This window comes from Stegostoma tigrinum, chromosome 5 (genome assembly GCF_030684315.1).
Source record: "Stegostoma tigrinum isolate sSteTig4 chromosome 5, sSteTig4.hap1, whole genome shotgun sequence".
In the NCBI taxonomy this organism is placed as follows: Eukaryota; Metazoa; Chordata; class Chondrichthyes; order Orectolobiformes; family Stegostomatidae; genus Stegostoma; species Stegostoma tigrinum.
This window is the reverse complement of record NC_081358.1, coordinates 54,629,867-54,650,480: the sequence shown is the minus strand read 5'-3', so window position 1 is coordinate 54,650,480 and position 20,614 is coordinate 54,629,867. Positions and strand designations below refer to the sequence as shown.

Genomic DNA, 20,614 nt, shown 5'->3' with positions numbered 1-20,614 from the left:
CCCTCTATTTTTCAGATGAGGTAAAAGTATTGTAGATTCCACCATGGCACAATGAATTGTAGACAAAACATTCTCCAACTGTAAAGGAAAAATGGCTAAAACAGCCATTGCAGTATGCACATCACTCAATTAAAATACCCAACTCATGCAGAAGGAGGAAAAGCTTCAAACTGCAGCCAAAAAGCAGCTTTGTTATTGTTATTCAGTTAAAATGCATACATTCTATTCTGTCTTTTCAAGTTATCTTTCTTCATCAGTCAAAATCAAGAATGTGTTTCCTGGATTCCAACAATATTGCACTAAACAAGAACTCAAGAGTGGAATTAGGTTTAGAGATAATTATTCTCCCTTTGAAGATTTCCTTCCCTCCTGTTCAAAGTACTCATCTCCTATGGTAACAGCACATTTTGGATGATTGGCTTGGAAATACTCAGCAGAACAATCCCCCAACATCCTGCAACACTTGGACACGATCAATCCATGGTATTAAACAAAAGCAGGCCTTTGCAAAATGTCGAGATAAAATACCACGGAGGTCTTCTCCATCATAAGCACTCTGCCTATCAGAATAAAAAAGGGAATGTATATTAAAATCATATTTTAAATGTAAAACCAACAAAAGGTCATTTTCATAATCTAACAACAATGTCTGGAGTCACTGTGTTGAAATATTCTCAATGTCCTAAACGTTTTATACAGTTACTTGCATGCCTATGTGACTTACGGCATTAATAAAGAACATCAGCATATATAGGAAATAGCTTGATAGGATTTTTCAAACGTGACACCATTACAGCAAAAATCATTTCATCTGTGCTATGCTGGAATGGACTGGATTTTATGTGGCTGCTTTTGTCAGTTGCAGCCTGCTAAACAGAGATTATTTCCCATTCAGGATGAAAAGGGCAAATCTGCATTTCATATTTTCACATCCGAAAAAAGCTCACTGATTTCTAACATTCATCATGCAAGATTTACTCTTTAAAAAAAAATGTTAGTACAATTCTTGTTATTGTTCCAAAAAAGCTATTGCAAATATTGGCTGGCATCAAACAGGAGCATTTATTGCTCCATCTTTCATAATGGATTTAGGTTTTGTGCTGTGTTTGCTATAGAATAATTATTTTACAAAAGCTTTTGTGAATAATTGGTGTTGAAACATTCTTCGTGTCACTCCCTGCAATGCTGCCAGGTGGAGAAGGCCACATTGTTGAGCAGAACACTCTAGGGAGATTTTGAGAACTGTATTTATAAACCTCAGCACGTGTACTGGTAGATAATAAAATGCAAAACTTCTGTGCAGTGTGTCAGGTATTTGATGCCTTAATATTTTTCTTAACAATATGTCTACGAATTAACTTAGCATCTTTTACACTATTAAACTCCTGCTTACTAAAACACAGAGACCATTTCCTGCATCCCATAACAATCTTCCTGAAAAAAAACAGCATGTCAATATGCTGTCTGTAAATAACATGTATATTGGTCAATGGGTTTAGGGGATAATGAATTAGCTGTAAATATCCAAAACATGCTGAGCCATTTATAGCACAAAATAAACTAGGCAGCAGCAACGGCATCCCACCTTTAGTTTCTTTGTTCATTTTAACAACTTGCGCAATTTGTTCATTATTTGACTACAAAGCTCACTGTAGAATGCAAGGGTTGGTGAAGTTCAAGTGAAAAAGAAACCTTCTTAGCAACACCAGAATTCTTAACACATCACTAATGAACCTCTCTCAACCAGAAACAATTAAAACTGTTCAAACGCATTCCTGAGTTCTTAAAATATGAAATACTTGAAACTTCTTTGATTTCTTTTCGTCGTCGTTTCGCCATTTTCTCTCTTTCTCTTAACCCAAACGATCCTGACAATATTTTGGTAATAGTTCTGAAAACATATGCTCCAGAAGTAGCCCTTGACAAAGCTATTTCAGGGCAACATCTGCCCAGCAATGTGGAAAAAGCAGGGCAAAAGAAACTCTGTCAATTATAACCCATTAGACTACTATCAACATCAACAGTGCAATCAAGCAGCACTCCCTTAGCAATATCATGCTCATTCAACCCAGGGCAACTCAACTCCAGATCTCATTACCGCCTTGATTGAAACATGGACAAAAGAAATGAATAAACAGAGCAGAGGGACATCAAGGCCATATTTCACTAAGTGTGGCATTGAGGAGTCCAAGCAAAACTAGAGTCAATGGGAATCAGGGATAAAATTCTCTGCTGGTTGGAATCATATCTAGTACAAAGGAGGATGGTTGTGGTTGAGGGAGGGCAGTCATCTCAGCTCCAGGATATTTATACAGGAGTTCCTTAGGGTAATGTCCTAGGCCCAACCAGTTTCAACTGCTTCATCAATGACCTTCCGTCTTGTATAAAATCAGAAATTAGGATACCTACTGTCATTTACACCAAGTTCAGCACTATTTGCCACTCCCCAGATGCTGAAGCAACCTATGTCCATGCACCGTAAGACCTAGACATTATCCAGGCTTGCTTTAAGTAACAATTAATATTCATGCCTCACAAGTGCCAGGTCATTACCATTGCCAAGTACCCCAGTATCAACATTCTGAGGATTAATGTTAACCAGAAAATGTAGTCTCTAAAACAGCAGATCAGAGGCTAAGAATTCTGCCGTGACTAACTGAAATTGTCACTCCCCAAAGCCAGTCCATCATCTACAAGGCACAAGTCAGGAATGTAATGGAATATTCTCCACGCGCCTGGTTAGATGCAGCTCAGCAACACTCAAGGAACCTGACACCATCCAGGCCCACTTGACTGGCACGCTGCCTGCCACTATGCAGTAGCAGTACTACTTATAAGCTGCGCTGCAGAAATATATCAAGACAACATCTTCCAAACCCATGACCACCACCATCTAGGAGGTTAAGGGCAGCAGATACATGGGAACATCAAATCTGAGTTCCCCTCGAAGCCACACAATTCTGACATGAAAATATATCATTGTTCCTTCAGTTTTGCTGGATAAAAGTCTTGGAACTCCCTTCACAACAGCACTGGGGTGTATCTACAGCTCAAGGACCTTCAAGGTTCAAGAAGGCAGCTAACTATCATTTTCTCCAGGCTAATATGGGATGAGAAATAAATGCTGACCTAGGCAGCAATACCTGTATCTCACAAACAATTTTTTTAAAAATCCAGTCTCTCTTTCTATTTCTCTATGATTCCAGCTCACACTTGAACTCTGTCATTCCTCTTAGTTTTTCCTCAATTTTTTAATCCCATTAAGATTAAAACTGCCACTTCTAGTTTTCAGTAAGGCTCTAGGCTCACCTTCATATTACCTCACACACTTCCACCATTTACTTCACAAGTATTTTTTAAGCCTACAGGGCACAATGAGAAAAAAGGAACAAACAAACAGAGAGAGTACTACAGTTACTTTTTACTCCATAAAAGATCCCCACATTAATTCACCAGCATACTGTACTTCCCAGGGGTTTTGCCATTTTAGCCTTCACATTTTAACTTGTTTCAAACTTTTATCTGCTATTAATTTATTCTTAAACTCGGGGATTAAGGATTGAGCACCATAGTCCATTGAGAGAGCAGCCATGCTACAGCTGAAAATCTGGTATTAAGGGGGAAGCAAAAGCAAATAAGCAGAGATTCAAAGGTGGAAGTGAGGATAACATTTAACACAGAGAGGAAAAATAGGGTGTATTGACTGAGAAAAGTGGTACGTATTGAAGAAAAACTGATCAGAAACACAACCATGCAAAAAGCTACCAGGATCCCTTATTACCCCACTCCTACTGATGTTGATGACCATGTGACTGCTGATGTCAGTCACGATAGTGTTACTTCCGCTTCTGCCCACGTGGCCACTCTAGTGCACACACCTACTCCAGATGAAGTCCCCCCCCCAACCCTGTTTCTGGCTCCAGCTCTCCACCCAGCCCCAGCCCCAAGCCCTGCTGGGTAGTCACCATTCCCCTGGACCACACCTTCACTGAGGCCAAATGCTTAGTCCTCAGCAAAGGGCACAACTTCATTCCTCTGTATCCACCTATAAACAAATTCTGTATACGCCATGATTTTCAGCACTCTTTACACCGTCTCTACCTCCACGTCTATTTCTTCGTATGGGTATCAAACCCACTCTCTAACAATCTCTTCTCCTGCCTCCAGGAGACTCCATCCTCTAGTACACCCCCTCCCAGCCTCGAACCCTCCCTCGACCTCTTCATTTCAAACTATCACTGAGACATTAATCACTTGGATCTCTCCATCCCTGTCACTTACTCCAACATTTCCCAACTGGAATGTGCAAACCTCTGTTCCTTTCACTCCAAACACAGCTCACTATTAAACCCACCAACAATGGGGATAGTATGGCTTACTGACTTCTACATTGTTGAGGCCAGATGCCAATTCTCTGATACTTCCTCCTAACATCTCCTTGATCATGACCCCATTCTGATCACCAAGCCATCATCTCTCAGACTAGCAACAATTTCATCACTTCAGGACATCTCCTGTCCACAGCCTCCAACCTGATAGATCCACAACCCTACACCATCCATTTCGATCTCCTACCCAAAATCCATAAACGCAACTGCCCCGGTCGACCCATTGTCTCTGCCTGCTCCTGCCCACTGAGCTCATCTCCTCCCACCTCAAATCTGTTCTTTCTCCTTTGGTCCAGGAACTCCTTATCTACATTTGTGACACAATCCACACTCACCACCTTTTACAAAACTTTCAAATCCCTGGGCCCCAATACCTCAACTTCACCATGGAGGTCTAGTCCCTGTACATCTGCATCCCCCCTGCAGATGGCCTAAAAACCCTTCAATCTTCCTCTCCCATAGGCCCAACCAGTCGCCTCCACTGACAGACTCATTCACTTGGCTGAACTGGTCCTCAATCTCAACAACTTTTCTTCCCTCCCCTTCACTTCCTACCAACTAAAGGGGTGGCCATAGGCACCGCATGGGCCGGAGCAATACCTGCCCCTTTGTAGGATTTGCAGAACAGTACCTCTTCAACAACTACACCAGCACCATCCCTCACCTCTTTCTCCACTACATTGACATCCACATCAATGCAGACTCATGCTCCTGCAAGAAGCTTGAGCAGTTCATCAACTTCGCCTACACCTTCAACTCCACTCAAATTCACCCGGACCATTTCTGACACTTCCCTCCCTTTGTCAGCCTCTCCGTCTCTATCTCACCACCGACATCCATTTCAAGCCCAATGATTCTCACAATTACCTCAACTACACCTCCTCTTACCCACCCTCCCGCAAAAATTCTATCCCATACTCTCAATTCCTCTGCCGCACCTACTCCCAGGATGAGGCGCTCTACTCCATGGCATCCCAGATATCCGATTACTTAAGGGACCATAATTTTCCCTCCTCTGTAATTAAGAATGCCCTCAACCGCATCTCCTCTGTTCCCTATGCTTCTCTCAAAATCCTTCACCCCAACACAATAAGGATTGAGTCCGTTTCGTCCTCACATACCACCCCAGCAACCTCCAAATCTAACACCTCCTCTGACATATCTGCCACCTACAATGAGACACACCACCAAAAAGATATTTTGTTCCCCACCCCTCTCAGCTTTCTGCGGGGACCTTACATTCCACAACCCCCTTATCAGCTCCACACTCATCAACTTCTCCAACACACCTACCTTTCCCTGTAACCCTAAGAAGTGCAACACCTGCCCCTACTCCTCCCCTACAAACGAGACCCCAAACTATCCTTGCTGATCCAGCGGAGATTCACCTACTCTTCATCCAACCTGATCTATTGCATCTGTTGCTCCTGACGTGATCTCCTCTGTACTGGGGAGACCAGATGTAGATTCAGGGACTAGTTCACAGAGCGTCAGTGCTCTGCATGCATCAACTGACCCAACCTTCCAGTTGCCAACCATTTTAATTCCACCTCCCACTCCCCAGAGGATATATCCATCCTTGGATGCCCCCTCAGTCAAAGTGAGGCCAAATATAAATCAGAGGAACAACACCTGATATTTCACCTTAGGAACTTATAGCCCAATGGCCTCAACTTTGACTTCACCAGCTTCCAAATCCCTCCACTGCCAGTCCTCCCCCTCCTCCTCACCTCCCTGACCTAACCTAACCCTTCCCACTGCCCAATCACAATACCTCCTACCCGCAGCCACCTATCACCATCTCTCCTACCCTTACCCCCTCAACGCCCACCCCAGCTCCAAACCCCCCCCACCCTATTTAATTCTGGGGACCCTCCCCCTCCACAGTCCTGACAAAGGGTTTCAACTTGAAACATTGATATTCCTGCTCTTCAGATGCTATCTGACCTGTTATGCTTTTCCAGTCTCACACCTGTCAACTCTGGCTTCCAGCATATTCAGTCCTTATTGTCTCCAAGGTCCTTTCTAACCCTCACTGCAGCCTAGAACAGTCTTACTTCACTCCCAAAGTAGGCATAGCTCTGACCGCAATCCTTTAGACGTCAGGTCATGAATCTGAAGCTCTCTCTCTCGCTGCTGCCAGTCCTGACTATTTCTAGCAGTTGATGTGCTTATCTCTAAATCAGTGTGGCAACCAGAAAAAAAACTGGAATAACAAACACTGTTGTAAAGTTACAAACGTTTGAGTCAAAAACCATTTTGATAAACTTTTTTTTGCTCCTTTTAAAAAGGTCTCCTTCCATCCAAGTCAGTAAATGGAAACAATTTGACTTTCTCCTCAATGGCTTCTAAGTAATGAAAAGCTCTGAAGATTAACTATGAATTCAGATCCAAATTAGCCATGAATCTTAGCTTTTCCTAATGGGATTCTCTTGCTGCCTCAAAAATGAAAGGTTACGATTACCAAAAACACAGCAATAAGGATGTTACTGCCACAACTGAAAGATCAGAGGGCCAAGTCCAATAGCATCTCCAGTCCCTCAGAACAGATGCTGGAAAACCACAGCAGGTATGGCAGCATCTGCAGAGAAAAAGCAGAATTAACATTCAATCCAGTGACTTCTCTAATGCTGCATGATCTATTCTGAACAACACTGCTTGGAGAATCATGTTACAATAAAGAGGGACATTTCATTATTTCTACACCAAGTCCTAACAAATCTTAAGCAATACCGGGGCTGTTCTAAGATACTCCACACTTTATGTACAAGTCAATATGGTAAGAACAACAAGCAGTTAATAATACTTTCAAGTGTGTAAATTAACTTCAAAAGTATAACAAAAGTAGAAAGTGCCGGAGAAACTTGGCAGATCCAGCAGCATCTGTGGAGGCAGAAACCAAGTTAGCATTTTGATTTCAAAAGGGCTCTTCTTCAGACTTCTGTAACTGGGTAACGGAGGTTCTGAAGAAGAATCAGACTGGACTCAAAGCAGCAAATCTGTTCTTCACTCCACAGATGCTGCCAGACCTACAGGGTTTCTCCAGCATTCTGTTCATTGGTTTCAGAATTACAGCATCTACAGTACACTAATTTTACTCACAACTGTGATCCTTACATATATGGCTTACTGAGTGTGTAACTTTGGGGCTTTTTTCCCTGGAGCATCGGAGGCTGAGAGGTAACCTGGTAGAAATCTATAATATCGTGAAGGGCATGGAAAGGGTAAATAGGCAAGGTTGGGGTGGGCAAGTCCAAAACTAGAGGGCATTGGTTGAAGTTGTGAGGGGCAAGATATAAAAGGGACTTAAGAGGCAATGTTTTCACACAGAGTGTGGTGCATATATGGAATGAGCTGCCACAGGAAGTGATGGAGGGTGGTACAAATACACCATTTAAAAGGCATCTGGATGGGTTTATGAATAGGAAGGTTTTAGAGGAATATGGACCAAAGGCTGGCAAATTGAACTAAATTTATACAGGATACCTCGTTGGCATGCATGAGTTGAACCGAAGGGTGTTTTTCCATGCTGTACATCTCTACGACTGCAAAAGGTCATTTTAATTCTGATTCACGGCCACACCTCACAATCCAAGCCCAGCATTGCACGCTTTTCGAAATAATTACTAAGACAGTGTAAAACTGATCCTTGCAGCAACAATTGCAGCATAAACAGAACATTCTAATTCCACAAAATGCCCTTGGACACCTGTCAAAATACCCAAGGGGGCTTCTGCAAACATATATTATTAGGAATGTATTTGCATACCTGCAGAATTGTGTTAACCACAGATGATCAGGAATTAAAATCTAACAGATCAGGCCTGATCTGTTGATATTACAGCCCCCTTTCATTCTTAAAATGAAGTCACACTGGACTCAAAACATCAGCCTGGATTTTGTAATGCCCACTCTGTTGCTTTCCAACATAGAGGTGTCACTCACAGGGCCCTGTGGAATCCCCATTGTAGTAAACTCTGACAGAGCTGGCTGAAAAATTGAAGATTCCACTCGGCAATTCCCCTGCACCTGGAATCCTCGAAAACTATCTATTGAAATTGGAAAATTTGGAGACTTCTGCAGTTAAGTAAATAGTTACTCGGAAAACATTAGACTACATAGTGTAACTCCTGAGTAACTATTCAACTGACCCCATATTGGCATCAGATACACCTAACTACACCTCTTCAGGGTAATTGCATCCTAACCCAGCAATCTGTACTCCCAGGACCGGACACTGCCACCCTGCCCAGGCTCAACCCACTCCAACCCCTAGGTCCGAATCATTAGTTATTTTGTTGATATGAGAGTCATTTTGTATCACTGTTGTCAGTGGTTCAGAATTATAATAGCTGAATTTACTTCTAATTGGAGAGTTTGAACTTGCTAATTGCTGCTATGCAGTTTAAGATTACACAGACTCCTTACTCAAGTGACACAATATTGAGCTATTTCAACCAAAGTCATTAGGTGACTGGGTCTTCTCGTTGCTGTCGCACATCTAAGTGAACTTTATATTCCCTCAAATCCTGAGTGGTAGAGCAGAGTAAGAATCAGGTATACTATCCCAAATCAATGGGTGGGAGAAACCAAATCTACTTCTGTTGCATTTTGACAGAGAAAGGAAAGACCAAATAAGTAAGGTAAATAAATTACAAAATTGAGAAAGTGATGCTATTAATGCGCAATTTGACAAGATAAAGTTCCTTATTGAAATACAGAATTTATGAATGTCCAACTTACTGACACATTGATCCCATACAAGGATTTTTAAAATCTGACATTTTTAACACATCCTGTGCTTAAGAACTGCTACTTTATATTGTCCTGCATTATGTTCCAACTCACGTACAAATCAACTTTTGAGTGAGCAAGCTCCAAAATGGAACCTGTTCACAACCTGTGGGCTGCCTGTAGACCTAAACACTGACCTTGTGTGTTACAATGATGAGGTTAGATTGTCGCATCTTTGGACTGTCTCTTTAAATTATTGTAAAATGAAGGGGGTCATGTTGATCTGCAATCTGCCTCCATGGTGTGACATTTAAGAATCTGAAGAGGGTTCAGGGTCTTCTGACAAGAAAAAGGTGCAAGTTATTTACAGTTGGAGACAATGGCAGCAGCAAGCGTACTAACAGTGGAAAGACTACAAGTCTCCTCAGCTCAAGTAAAGGTGTTAAAAATTGTAAACTGTTTATTTCCAAGGGAACGAGAGAGTTGGGCTCTCAGCCTCTCAGGGATTTCACATGGGTTGGAGTTCTAAAATATCCCTAAAGACAGAGTTAATCTGCCAACATCAGGGAGGAAAGCACCTATAGGCTGCAATTCACCACAAGGGAGGGGGAGGAAGTTTTTAACTGGGACCAAAAATACTAAAATCATGCAGACTTAAAAGTGAAGTGGGGTGATTCTCTTAGTTTCTGCTAAGGGAGAATGTCCTGAGAAAAACGTTCACTGTGACACAGTTTTCACTTCTAAACTTACCATCCTGGGAAAGAGAAAGGATCAGAAGTTAAGTCCTTAGGAGTCAAGAATTATTGATTCCAGGAGAACTTAATGTCCACTTAAAAAGGAAACCATAACACACACCTGACGTTGAAAGAGTTTTTGTCAGCTGTGTTTAAAGTTTTGATCTGTAGCATTAAGAGGCTGCCACCAAAAATAATTTAATCAATAGCATCAGAGATAATGGGAACTGCAGATGATGGAGAATCCAAGATAATGAAATGTGAGGCTGGATGAACACAGCAGGCCAAGCAGCATTTCAGGAGCACAAAAGCTGACGTTTCGGGCCTAGACCCTTCATCAGAGAGGGGGATGGGGTGAGGGTTCTGGAATAAATAGGGAGAGAGGGGGAGGTGGACCGAAGATGGAGAGAAAAGACGACAGGTGGAGAGAGTATTGGTGAGGAGGTAGGGAGGGGATAGGTCAGTCCAGGGAAGACGGACAGGTCAAGGAGGTGGGGTGAGGTTAGTAGGTAGATGGGGTTGCGGCTTGGGGTGGGAGGAAGGGATGGGTGAGAGGAAGAACAGGTTAGGGAGGCAGAGACAGGTTGGACTGGTTTTGGGATGCAGCGGGTGGGGGGGAAGAGCTGGGCTGGTTGTGTGGTGCAGTGGGGGGAGGGGATGAACTGGGCTGGTTTAGGGATGCAGTAGGGGAAGGGGAGATTTTGAAACTGGTGAAGTCCACATTGATACCATTAGGCTGCAGGGTTCCCAGGCGGAATATGAGTTGCTGTTCCTGCAACCTTCGGGTGGCATCATTGTGGCACTGCAGGAGGCCCATGATGGACATGTCATCTAGAGAATGGGAGGGGGAGTGGAAATGGTTTGCGACTGGGAGGTGCAGTTGTTTGTTGCGAACTGAGCGGAGGTGTTCTGCAAAGCGGTCCCCAAGCCTCCGCTTGGTTTCCCCAATGTAGATGAAGCCACACCGGGTACAGTGGATGCAGTATACCACATTGGCAGATGTGCAGGTGAACCTCTGCTTAATGTGGAATGTCATCTTGGGGCCTGGGATAGGGGTGAGGGAGGAGGTGTGGGGGCAAGTGTAGCATTTCCTGCGGTTGCAGGGGAAGGTGCCGGGTGTGGTGGGGTTGGAGGGCAGTATGGAGCGAACAAGGGAGTCACGGAGAGAGTGGTCTCTCCGGGAAGCAGACAGGGGTGGGGATGGAAAAATGTCTAGAGTGGTGGGGTCGGATTGTAGATGGCGGAAGTGTCAGAGGATGATGCATTGTATCCGGAGTTTGGTAGGGTGTTGTGTGAGAACGAGGGGGATCCTCTTTGGGCGGTCGTGGCAGGGGCGGGTGTGAGGGATGTGTTGCAGGAAATACGGGAGACGCGGTCAAGGGCGTTCTCGATCACTGTGGGGGGAAAGTTGCAGTCCTTGAAGAATTTGGACATCTGGGATGTGCGGGAGTGGAATGTCTTATCGTGGGAGCAGATGCGGCGGAGGCGGAGGAATTGGGAATAGGGGATGGAATTTTTGCTGGAGGGTGGGTGGGAGGAGGTGTATTCTAGGTAGCTGTGGGAGTCAGTGGGCTTGAAATGGACATCTGTTTCTAGCTGGTTACCTGAGATGGAGACAGAAAGGTCCAGGAAGGTGAGGGATGTGTTGGAGATGGCCCAGGTGAACTTGAGGTTGGGGTGGAAGGTGTTGGTAAAGTGGATGAACTGTTCGAGCTCCTCTGGGGAGCAAGAGGCGGCGCTGATACAGTCATCAATGTACCGGAGGAAGAGGTGGGGTTTGGGGCCTGTGTAGGTGCGGAAGAGGGACTGTTCCACATAACCTACAAAGAGGCAGGCATAGCTGGGGCCCATGCGGGTGCCCATGGCCACCCCCTTAGTCTGTAGGAAGTGGGAGGAGTCGAAAGAGAAGTTGTTGAGGGTGAGGACGAGTTCGGCTAGGCGGAGGAGGGTGTCGGTGGAGGGGGACTGGTCGGGCCTGCAGGACAGGAAGAAGCGGAGGGCCTTGAGGCCATCTGCATGCGGAATGCAGGTGTATAGGGACTTCACCAGTTTCAAAATCTCCCCTTCCCCCACCTCATCCCTAAACCAGCCCAGTTCATCCCCTCCCCCCACTGCACCACACAACCAGCCCAGCTCTTCCCCTCCGCCCACTACATCCCAAAACCAGACCAACCTGTCTCTGCCTCCCTAACCTGTTCTTCCTCTCACCCATCCCTTCCTCCCCAAGCCACACCCCCATCTACCTACTAACCTCATCCCACCTCCTTAACCTGTCCGTCTTCCCTGGGCTGACCTATCCCCTCCCTACCTCTCCACCTGTCTTCTTTTCTCTCCATCTTCGGTCCGCCTCCCCCTCTCTCCCTATTTATTCCAGAACCCTCACCCCATCCCCCTCTCTGATGAAGGGTCTAGGCCCGAAACGTCAGCTTTTGTGCTCCTGAGATGCTGCTTGGCCTGCTGTGTTCATCCAGCCTCACATTTCATTAATCAATAGCATGTTTAGTTTCAAAAATAAAGTTGCTGATAAAGCTCAGCAGCATTCTGAGGAAGTGTCACCAGACCCAAAACGTTAACTCTGCTTTTTACTTCAAAAGATGCTGCCAGGCCTGCTGAGCTTTTCCAGCAGCTTTGTTTTTGCTCCTGATTTACAGCAACCGTAGTTCTTTCAGTTTTTAACACATTTAGTTTGTTCGATACAATAAATAGCTTAAAATGTAAAATCTTATCTGTTATGCTCTCAGCTATAAACTGGAAAACTGATTTTCAGTCAACATTGCCACTGGGATCAGAAACACTTGGTATTTAATCTCAGTCCATGTCCTTGAAAGACAATTTTCAAAGCTCTGTCCCACTCAACCTGATTGCATATGACATTCTACAACAGTTGAAAAATATTAAAATCAATGTTACTTCCATTGACAAGCAGTTAGTTTTATAATATTTTTCAAACGTGCGGTGGGTTGAAGATTCACAAAAGTGGTTACCGAGACGACCTCATTCCTACACTCTCTCGAGGTAACAACTGAGAGCCGCGTATTCAGGCTGTGGCAGTACATGCTGCCACAAGGTTGGTTGGATGAGTGATCCTCCAACTTTCCCTCCCTTCCTGTGGGGTAGCAGCTGGCATTCTCCGGCACCTTGCTGCATTGGCACAGTTGGAACTGCAAACTGTGCAGGAAGGCACAACCTTAAAACCCCCATCCTGCTATTCGACAGCAAAGTGAATTGGGCTTATTAAAGGAATAATGTGCAATTTAATTGTGTGGACGTGCAACAATAAAACATTTCCACAAGCAAATAAAATCAAAGGAAGAGTAATGCTCTTCAAGACAGGCAGGTCAAAGGAATCAAGGGTGCATTCCCAGCAGGATGCTGTCACCCCATCCTATCTCATAGCAGGTACATTGACTCATCCTTTTGTTTCATCAGAATACTCTCCCAGAAACATAGCAAAGGGAAGAGAGGCAGCATTGACTCTCTCAATGTACAACTACCAACAGACTGCAGAGATCAGCTGATTCACGGGTGAATAGTGGCTGTTAATGAGGGCAACCAACACCTAGACAGGACAAAACTCAAGGAAGGACTAGGATTTGGTGTGCACTAAGGCAACTATTAACTAAAATACATTCTTTAAAAAAACAGAAAGCCTCTCAAGAGGGATTAGTGTGGATTGGCTCTACATTTAACATTTTACAACGCCAAAAATAAAACTCTGGCTGGGTTCAACAGCAAATGAATCTTTCAACAGACTGGACTCTGAGCAGAAGGGTAGCCCCATTCTGTCAAATAAAAAAACTGCCTTTTAACAGAGATTTGGTCTCCTTAGATTTCAGGAGTAAATAAACACTGCTGTATGGTTTTCGGCAAACACAGACATGCTTGGAAAATCTGTGATCAGGATTATGGAAAATTTCCTTTCAATACTTTATCACTGGTCATCACTTACAGAAGAATGAAATGTTCTATTATTTCAGCGTCTTTATGGTAAACATGGCTCCCAAATTGGGCTGAAGTTCTGCAGACTATCAAATACTTCAAACAAGTGGCCAGCATTTACATGGGAGTGCCAGCAGGGATTACCAAGCTATTTAACTGGGGAAGGCATCACTGCCAAGGCCAAACCTCGGCACTTCCCTGTCATTCTCATGCATACACATTCAAAATCAGTTCCTGAGTAGTAATCAGGAGTACAAGGCCTGGATATGGAGGTCAATTCCAATGTACTTACTGATATGAAGACAACTAGTTCAACACTAACTAGATCTGAACTTGGGGCCTCTTGCCCTATTTGCTTCATTACCTTTCCAATTGGCAGTGATGAACTCACTGAAATCTGTCTGAGTCCAAAGTTAAATGAACAAAACTGTTTAAAATTTATAAAATAGTCCTGCATCCCATCCAATGCATTTACATTATAAATAGCAAATTTTTGTTTTTAAAAAAGAACACTCCATGTTGTGCAAGTGATAATGGGAACTGCAGATGCTGGAGAATCCAAGATAACAAAGTGTGAAGCTGGATGAACACTGCAGGCCAAGCAGCATCTCAGGAGCACAAAAGCTGACGTTTCAGGCCTAGACCCTTCATCAGAGAGGGGGATGGGGAGAGGGTTCTGGAATAAATAGGGAGAGGGGGGAGGCGGACCGAAGATGGAGAGAAAAGAAGATAGGTAGCGAGGAGAGTATAGGTGGGGAGGTAGGGAGGGGATAGGTCAGTCCAGGGAAGACGGACAGGTCAAGGAGGTGGGATGAGGTAGTAGGTAGGAAATGGAGGTGCGGCTTGAGGTGGGAGGAAGGGATGGGTGAGAGGAAGAACAGGCTATGGAGGCGGAGACAGGCTGGGCTGGTTTTGGGATGCAGTGGGGGAAGGGAAGATTTTGAAGCTAGTGAAGTCCACATTGATACCTTTGGGCTGCAGGGTTCCCAAGCAGAATATGAGTTGCTGTTCCTGCAACCTTCGGTTGGCATCATTGTGGCACTGCAGAAGGCCCATGATGGACATGTCGTCTGAGGAATGGGAGGGCAAGTTAAAATGGTTCACGACTGGAACGTGTAGTTGTTTATTGCAAATCGAGCGGAGGTGTTCTACAAAGCGGTCCCCAAGCCTCCGCTTAGTTTCCACAATGTAGAGAAAGCCACATCGGGTACAATGGATACAGTATACCACATTGACAGATGTGCAGGTGAACATCTGTTTGATACGGAAGGTCATCCTGGGGCTTGGGATGGGGGTGAGGGAGGAGGTATGGGGGCAAGTGTAGCACTTCCTGCAGTTGCAGGGGAAGATGCTGGATGTGGTGGGTTTGGAGGGCAGTGTGGAGCGAACAAGGGAGTCCCAGAGACAGTGGTCTCTCCAGAAGGCAGACAAGGGTGGGGATGGAAAAATGTCTTGGGTGATGGGGTCGGATTGTAGACGGCGGAAGTGTCGGAGGATGATGCGTTGTATCCGGAGGTTGGTGGGGTGGTGTGAGAGCGCGAGGGGGATCCTCTGGGGGCGGTTGTGGAGGGGGCGGGGTGTGAGGGATGTGTTGCAAGAAATGCAGGAGATACGGTCAAGGGCGTTCTCGACCACTGCGGGGGGGAAGTTGCGGTCCTTGAAGAACGTGGACATCTGGGATGTGCAGGAGTGGAATCCCTCATCCTGGGAACAGATGCGGCGGAGGTGGAGGAATTGGGAATAGGGGATGGTATTTTTGCAGGAGGGTGGGTGTGAGGAAGTGTATTCTAGGTAGCTGTGGGAGTCGGTGGGCTTGAAATGGATATCAGTTTCTAGCTGGTTACCTGAGATGGAAACTGAGAGGTCCAGGAAGGTAAGGGATATGTTGCAGATGGCCCAGGTAAACTTGAGGTTGGGGTGGAAAGTCTTGGTGAAGTGGATGAACTGTTCGAGCTCCTCTGGGGAGCAAGAGGCGGCGCCGATACAGTCATCAATGTAACAGAGGAAGAGGTGGGGTTTGGGGCCTGTGTAGGTGCAGATGTGGGACTGTTCCATGTAACCTACAAAGAGGCAGGCATAGCTTGGGCCCATGCGGGTACCCATGGCCACCCACTTTGTCTGTAGGAAGTGGGAGCAATCGAAAGAGAAGTTGTTGAGGGTGAGGACGAGTTCGGCTAGGCGGATGAGGGTGAAGGTGGAGGGGGATTGGTCGGGCCTGCGGGACAGGAAGAAGCGTAGGGCCTTGAGGCCATCCACATAAGGAATACAGATGTATAGGGACTGGACATCCATGGTGAAAATGAGGTGTTGGGGGCCAGGGAATTGGAAGTTCTGGAGGAGGTGGAGGGCGTGGGTGGTGTCACGGACGTAGGTAGGGAGTTCCTGGACAAGAGGGGAGAAAATGGAGTCCAGATAGGTGGAGATGAGTTTGGTGGGGCAGGAACAGGCTAAGACAATGGGTCGACCAGGGCAGGCAGGTTTGTGGATTTTGGGAAGGAGATAGTAACAGGCCGTGCGGGGTTGGGGAACAATGAGGTTGGAGGCTGTGGGTGGGAGGTCTCCTGAGATGATGAGGTCATGGATGGTATTGGAGATGATGGTTTGGTGCTTGGGGGTGGAGTCATAATCAAGGGGGCAGTAGAAGGTGGTGTCGGAGAGTTGGCGTTTGGCCTCGGCGATGTAGAGGTCAGTGCGCCACACTACCACTGCGCATCCCTTGTCTGTGGGTTTGATGGTGAGGTTGGGGTTGCAGCGGAGGGAGCGGAGGGCTGCCCCACCTCCCCCTCTCTCCCTATTTATTCCAGAACCCTCTCCGATGAAGGGTCTAGGCCCGAAACGTCAGCTTTTGGGCTCCCGAGATGCTGCTTGGCCTGCTGTGTTCATCCAGCTTCACACTCCATGTTGTCTTAGGATTCAATTGAATAGCAAAAACTGAAAAGTAGCTCAGAAAATCTCAAAAATTTATGCCATTAAGTAGGCTAATCTCAACATGGTCGTCATCACTGATTCATACCTCATGCTCCAAGTCACATACAAGCCTGGATGGCAACAGTTATACAAAGCCCACTAATATCATTTTGGCCACCTAAATGTTATCAACTTTGACTATGCTTTTGAGTTGAAATACTTAGAAAAATTGCAGAGTATCTACTGCCATTTTAGATGTTCTCATTTTGACCAGTAATGCACCAAGACTGAAATTATGATCACATTACAGCTCTAACTCTCATATGGCTAATGTTTAAAAAAATGAAACCTCATAACAAATTCTATTTATAAATACTGAGATCAAAACAAATGTGAACTAAAACCAGTATACACATTAAATAGATATAACTGTGCAATAGTTAAAATTGTTGCATGTTATCATGCATCGGCTGAAGGTTACAATTTGCCTATTACAATCATCCGGCTTTAACATGCTCACTGTTGAGAAGCACAAATCTCCAAATACATTTTAAACAAAAAAAACTGCTCATGAATGTCAGCCTGAACAGCATTTACATAAGCCATTAATGCCTCCCACACCAAGAAAAATTTGTGATATCTCATCAGGATGGTGATACCGAAGCTGAATGTAGCGATTTAAAAACTTTTGTCTCCATGGTAAATGTCTTATCATGTAGCACTGAGCAAAATGCCAGTGATTTTTTTTATGTTTCTCATTTCAGGTGCCTGTGCTTCACACGGTTGTAAGCTGCCCAAGGTGGCACTTTCACATTTTTTCCTCAGAAATTTCTTGCAAATTAAAGTCATCCACATGTCACAAATCATTGATCTGCATGGCAAAACACAGCCGAAAGTCACTACAAGCTAGATAAATGAACGTGTGTAAAGGTCTGTCAAGCAACATTACACAGTTCACACAAATCTTTATCAAAGATTGAAAACACATTACTTGAGCTGCAGGTCCACAACTATCAGAAAATTTGGGGCCAGACTAATAAAGCTTTGGGGGAATAACACATCTCCTGGCTTTACCCATCAAGAATATTCAATAAAAAGTTGTTGCTGCAGCTCTAGCAAATGTTGAATCAGTAAGTTATTTGTTATATCGACCTGGAGCAAATGGGCTGAGACAGTTGGTACAAAACTACAAACAAAACTGCAAATGAAATGGGAGTCTGCTGTAAAAAGTGGCTGTTTTCATTTAACTAGAAAAAGGAAATGTTTCTTGGTAAGGAACAAATGACTAGACTTCTTTAAACTGCATTCCTTGTCAAACCCTTGATGCATTTTTCACTGCATGTTCTTGTTATAAGTTCTGGTAGCTCCTGTACTCAAAATCATACACTTTGACACTTACATCCTGATATAACACACAAGTGTTCCTTGCTGTCCTACTGCTACACTCACATTCACACACACAATAGTCCTCTATTTTGACCCTGATACAATGCATTCACATAATAGCCATAAACAATAAAATACAGCATCCCAATGTGACAGATTCAGGATGGCAGTACATAACTCGATCTACGGTGAATGTGGCTAACAGCCTCCGACAAAAGCAAATTTCTGAAAAAAAACAGCATGAAAGTAGCCATTGCACTACTATTAGTAAAACATTCTTAGATCGTAAACAACTTTCATCAGTTACAATTCACCACAGATACACCATGAAATAAGTCATGCATTATCTGATAGCAGAAGATGAGCTATGGAGCAAAGTGTGATCAAAATTAATAATCAATATTTAAGTTTTTGTTAACGATTAACAACAAATATCATAGGAGGAAACGGAATCACAGCTGTCTCGCAGAAAGTCTTCGAACTGGTTTGCAGGCTCATTCCACCTGAAAGCACCACAGGTTTGGAAATAACACCGGTTTTAAAAGCTGCGGTTTATGTTAGCCGAAACTTTGCTCTTCTGCACGGCACAAGAAGCATCATATCGTATCATATCTTAATTTGTGGACAGAACAAAACCAGAGCACGATTCCGTGCTTCACGAATTCTGCACTCAATGGGAATAAGCACTGAGGCTATAAGAGAATGAGAAAGCAGAGCGATTGACGCGAAGTTGTATTTGACCTGCTGATTTTATTTTTGTTTGTGGAGAATACAACCCTGTAGCTGATGTCTTAAAATGTTCAGTTTTAGCAACAGTTTCTACGAATGTTGTGTCCAAAAGCCCAGCCTGGAGCCACGCAGAGCCCCCAAGGATTGTAACCCCCACCCCCCAAAACCATTCCGGATTTTGTTTCATCCAGCTGTTGTTAACACATTGTCTCTCTCCTTACCCCAAGCTTTCTGCTGCGGATTTTCACGTATCCCTGTTTCACTATATCGTTAAAATTTGAAGCCATGGCCGGTGTTGTTCCTTCCTCCTCTCCACGGCTGCCAAAAGCAAAGGTCCCCTTGCGGTTGCCAGCTTTTCTTTCCCCAACGGCTCCACTCCCGGACTGTACGCTCAAGCTTCGCCTCCTGTATCTGTGCAGCCAGCTTCCAAGGCTCGTTCCATCTAAACAGGGAGATGAAGCGTGTCACCTGATTTATTCAGCTCTACTCCGCTTCCTGGATCACACCATCCCCAGCTCTCTAAAGGGGGTTTGCTTCAACCTCTGTCCTTATCTCAATGTAGCAAACTGGAACACACATACAAATATAAAAAGCCTGGGCAATGCACACACCAATGAACAGAGAGGATAAGAAATGAACTACATTTCAACTTTTACCTGCCAGCCTTCAAGAGGCATGTTTTTTTTTGCATGGTTTGGTTTTAGTCTGTACAAAAAAAATTGTTGCAGGAAAGATATGCAGTGTTCCTCAATGTACAATTTAGGTTGCTCTACAGATCCGGTAATATGCTGTATTATTTATCACTGGCTCAAAGCTCCCCGTAAATAACGATGTGCTCTTGAGTGAAGCTTTAATCCAAACCAAACTACAAGGAGCTCTGCTGTTTCAAGTGAGCTGCGCTCAAAAAAAAACTTTTTTCAAATAAAGTCAGTTGCTGGATAACGTACCTTAAAATAATAATACCTTTAAAACGATTTCAATGTTTTTTTAAAAATAGTCACCGACAACAGCATCCCGAAAATCAGACAGGTGAACAGTAAAACTCTCCACTAACAAATCGCACTTCTTCCAAAAAAACTTACTGGAGACCCAAAGCTTTTTTTATAGTCAGTGGTCATAATCAATTGTAATTCAAGCCAGCGGGCGAACGCCAAACAGCTGTCTGAATACAGGCAGATTCTTATTTAAATGATGTCGCTTAAGAGATAAATATTGACCAGACAGAGCCCTCACCGCTTCTTATCACTGAAGGTTACCGCTGTATTTTGAGAATTCTTCTGAAAGGGTTCGTGTCAGAGACTGCAAGGGGTCTTGCGGCACTGTGGTAGTATCCGTACCTCGGGGCGAGAAGGTCAAGGTCAAGTTCAAGTCCCAAGAAGGTCAAAGGTGAGAATATTGGCAACGGGGAAATGTCTCCTGTTGCATACTGTCGAACAGCAACCCAGTTGATGGCGGGATGGGGGTTAAGTTGAAGACCATATGAACAAAAGTACAAAGATATCCAGTGGAAATTCACAGGGCATACTGCCCAAGTTGCATTGGCACAGTGGGCAATGGAGACTCACATAGCTGTCAGGCCGTGCTATTCCTGAACAAGAAGGAGAAAATGCTAGTGAACCTCCACAGTCTGGCAGTATCTATGGAGAGAGAACAGAGTTAACTATTCGAAGAAATGAAATAATTAATGAAACATTAACTCTGTTTTTATCTCTGCAGGTACTGCCAGATCCCCTGGGTTTCTCCAGCATTCTCACTTTTCAGTTCAGATTTCCTCATCTGCAGTATTTTGATTTTATT

The 20,614-nt window shown here is 44.5% G+C and overlaps 1 protein-coding gene across 1 annotated transcript in view; it reads right to left on the bottom strand.

Annotated features, from left to right (window-relative positions):
- The window catches only part of dok6 (docking protein 6), a 405,108-nt gene extending 385,861 nt beyond the window's left edge, over positions 1–19,247 (bottom strand). The window contains exon 1 of the mRNA XM_048529673.1: positions 19,039–19,247. Within this exon, the coding sequence (XP_048385630.1) occupies positions 19,039–19,104 (66 nt within the window). The 5' untranslated portion in view covers positions 19,105–19,247. The remainder of the gene's footprint in view (positions 1–19,038) is intronic.
- Positions 19,248–20,614: the final 1,367 nt, after the last annotated feature.